General features: G+C 37.1%; 1 protein-coding gene across 1 annotated transcript; it reads left to right on the top strand.

The window, feature by feature from the left end:
• Positions 1–803: 803 nt before the first annotated feature.
• Positions 804–1,757, top strand: LOC102818127 (olfactory receptor 7G2-like; the record flags this gene model as incomplete). Its single annotated transcript, XM_006878137.1, has 1 exon — positions 804–1,757. A coding segment is annotated over exon 1 (954 nt), but the record flags the coding sequence as incomplete, so codon positions are not given.
• Between the last annotated feature and the right edge of the window lie 56 nt (positions 1,758–1,813).

Here is a 1,813-nt window from a genome sequence, read left to right as displayed (position 1 = left end):
TTTGAACTTTTTCTTGGTGGGTAATCGAGGATGTTTACATTCCGTACTCTATCATTTACTCTACGGTGTGTGGCAGTGTATCCATGTCTCATCATCAGTAACATTTTTAAATAACAAGCTTTTTCCTTCATCAGAAGGTAAGTTGGATGATCATGATGAAGTTTGTTTGCAGTTGTCCATCTTCACACCTTCACAACAGTGACCTTGAAAGGAAAGTGCTAATAAGACAATGCAGTCAACAGTAGTTATGATATAACTTGAGTGCAGATAATTTTTGACTCATCTTCATAGTTGTTAGTAGACATGTGTATTATCTGTATTGTTGTTATTGTTAAGTGTCATTGAGTCAATTCTGACACATAGAGTCCCTGTATAGGGTTTCTAAGGAGCAGCTGGTGAGCTTGAACCACCAACCTTGTGGTTCAAACAACTTTGAAGTCTGACACATTAGCCCACACCCCCACATGGGACTTCTATATCTGTATAGCCTAGTTCTAATGTATGGGGAAGGGCATGGACACCAAGCCTGAGGTATAAAACTTCTTCTTCAGTTATTTATATTTATAAAGTCACTATTTTAAATAGTCATAAAAGCTCACATGCTGTAAATTAAAAATGAACATCACCAAATTTTTCCAGAATAAATACATGTTGAGAATATGCTATGTAATCTTCAGTCATTTATGCATTTTTCAATAGCCAAATAATATTCTTGAAGAAGACAACCTTTTTCATTCCCTTTATTACTCTTCTTCATTACCTAAGACAATGTATGCCTTCAGTGTTGCTGTTGTGTTGATAAAATGGAGACCACACATTTGATTATTTTGTCACCCCATCTTTCTATTAGATTCATCAACAATATAGAAGCCAGAAACCAAACACTTATTTCAGAATTCATTCTACTGGGAATTTCAGATGATCGACAATTGCAGCCCCTAATATTTAGCCTGTTTCTGATCATGTACCTGGTCACTATCCTTGGGAATCTGTTTATAATCCTGGCTGTCAGCTCTGACTCCAACCTGCACAACCCCATGTACTTCTTCCTCTCCAATCTCTCCTTCACTGATATCTGTTTGATCACAACTACAATTCCAAAAATGCTTATGAACATCCAGACACAGAATAACACCATCACTTATATAGGTTGTATCAACCAGATTTTCTTTGTTACAACCTTCATTGGTTTTGAGAGTTTTATTCTTGCTGTAATGGCCTATGACCGCTATGCAGCCATTTGTCACCCACTGAGGTATACAGTCATCATGAACTCTTTCTTCTGTGGACAACTGATTCTACTTTCCTTGTTCATGAGTATGGTGAATGCCCTACTCAACAGTCTGATGGTTTTGCATCTGTCCTTCTGCACAAACCTGGAAATCCCTCAATTCTTCTGTGAACTTGCTCAGGTCCTTAAGATTGCCTGTTCCAGTACCCTCATCAATAGTATTCTGATATATGTTGTGGCTTTCATATTGGGTGGTATCCCTGTCTCTGGGATTATATTCTCATACACACGTATCGTCTCCTCTGTTTTGAGAATGTCGTCAGCTGGGGGAAAGTATAAAGCTTTTTCCACCTGTGGGTCTCATCTTTCAGTTGTTTCTTTATTCTATGGGATATCATTAGGTGTGTACATCAGTTCACCATTTACAAATACTCCCAAGAAAACAGCAGCAACTTCAGTGATGTACATTGTGTTTCCCCAAATGATGAATCCTTTTATTTATAGTCTGAGAAATAGAGATATAAAAGTAAGTTTGAAGAAATTCATTGATAAAATACATTGATTTTAGTGATTGTGTCATTC

The sequence above is a fragment of the Chrysochloris asiatica genome, unplaced genomic scaffold, assembly GCF_000296735.1.
Source record: "Chrysochloris asiatica unplaced genomic scaffold, ChrAsi1.0 scaffold07319, whole genome shotgun sequence".
Lineage (NCBI taxonomy): Eukaryota > Metazoa > Chordata > Mammalia > Afrosoricida > Chrysochloridae > Chrysochloris > Chrysochloris asiatica.
This window is presented reverse-complemented; position numbering and strand designations above follow the sequence as displayed.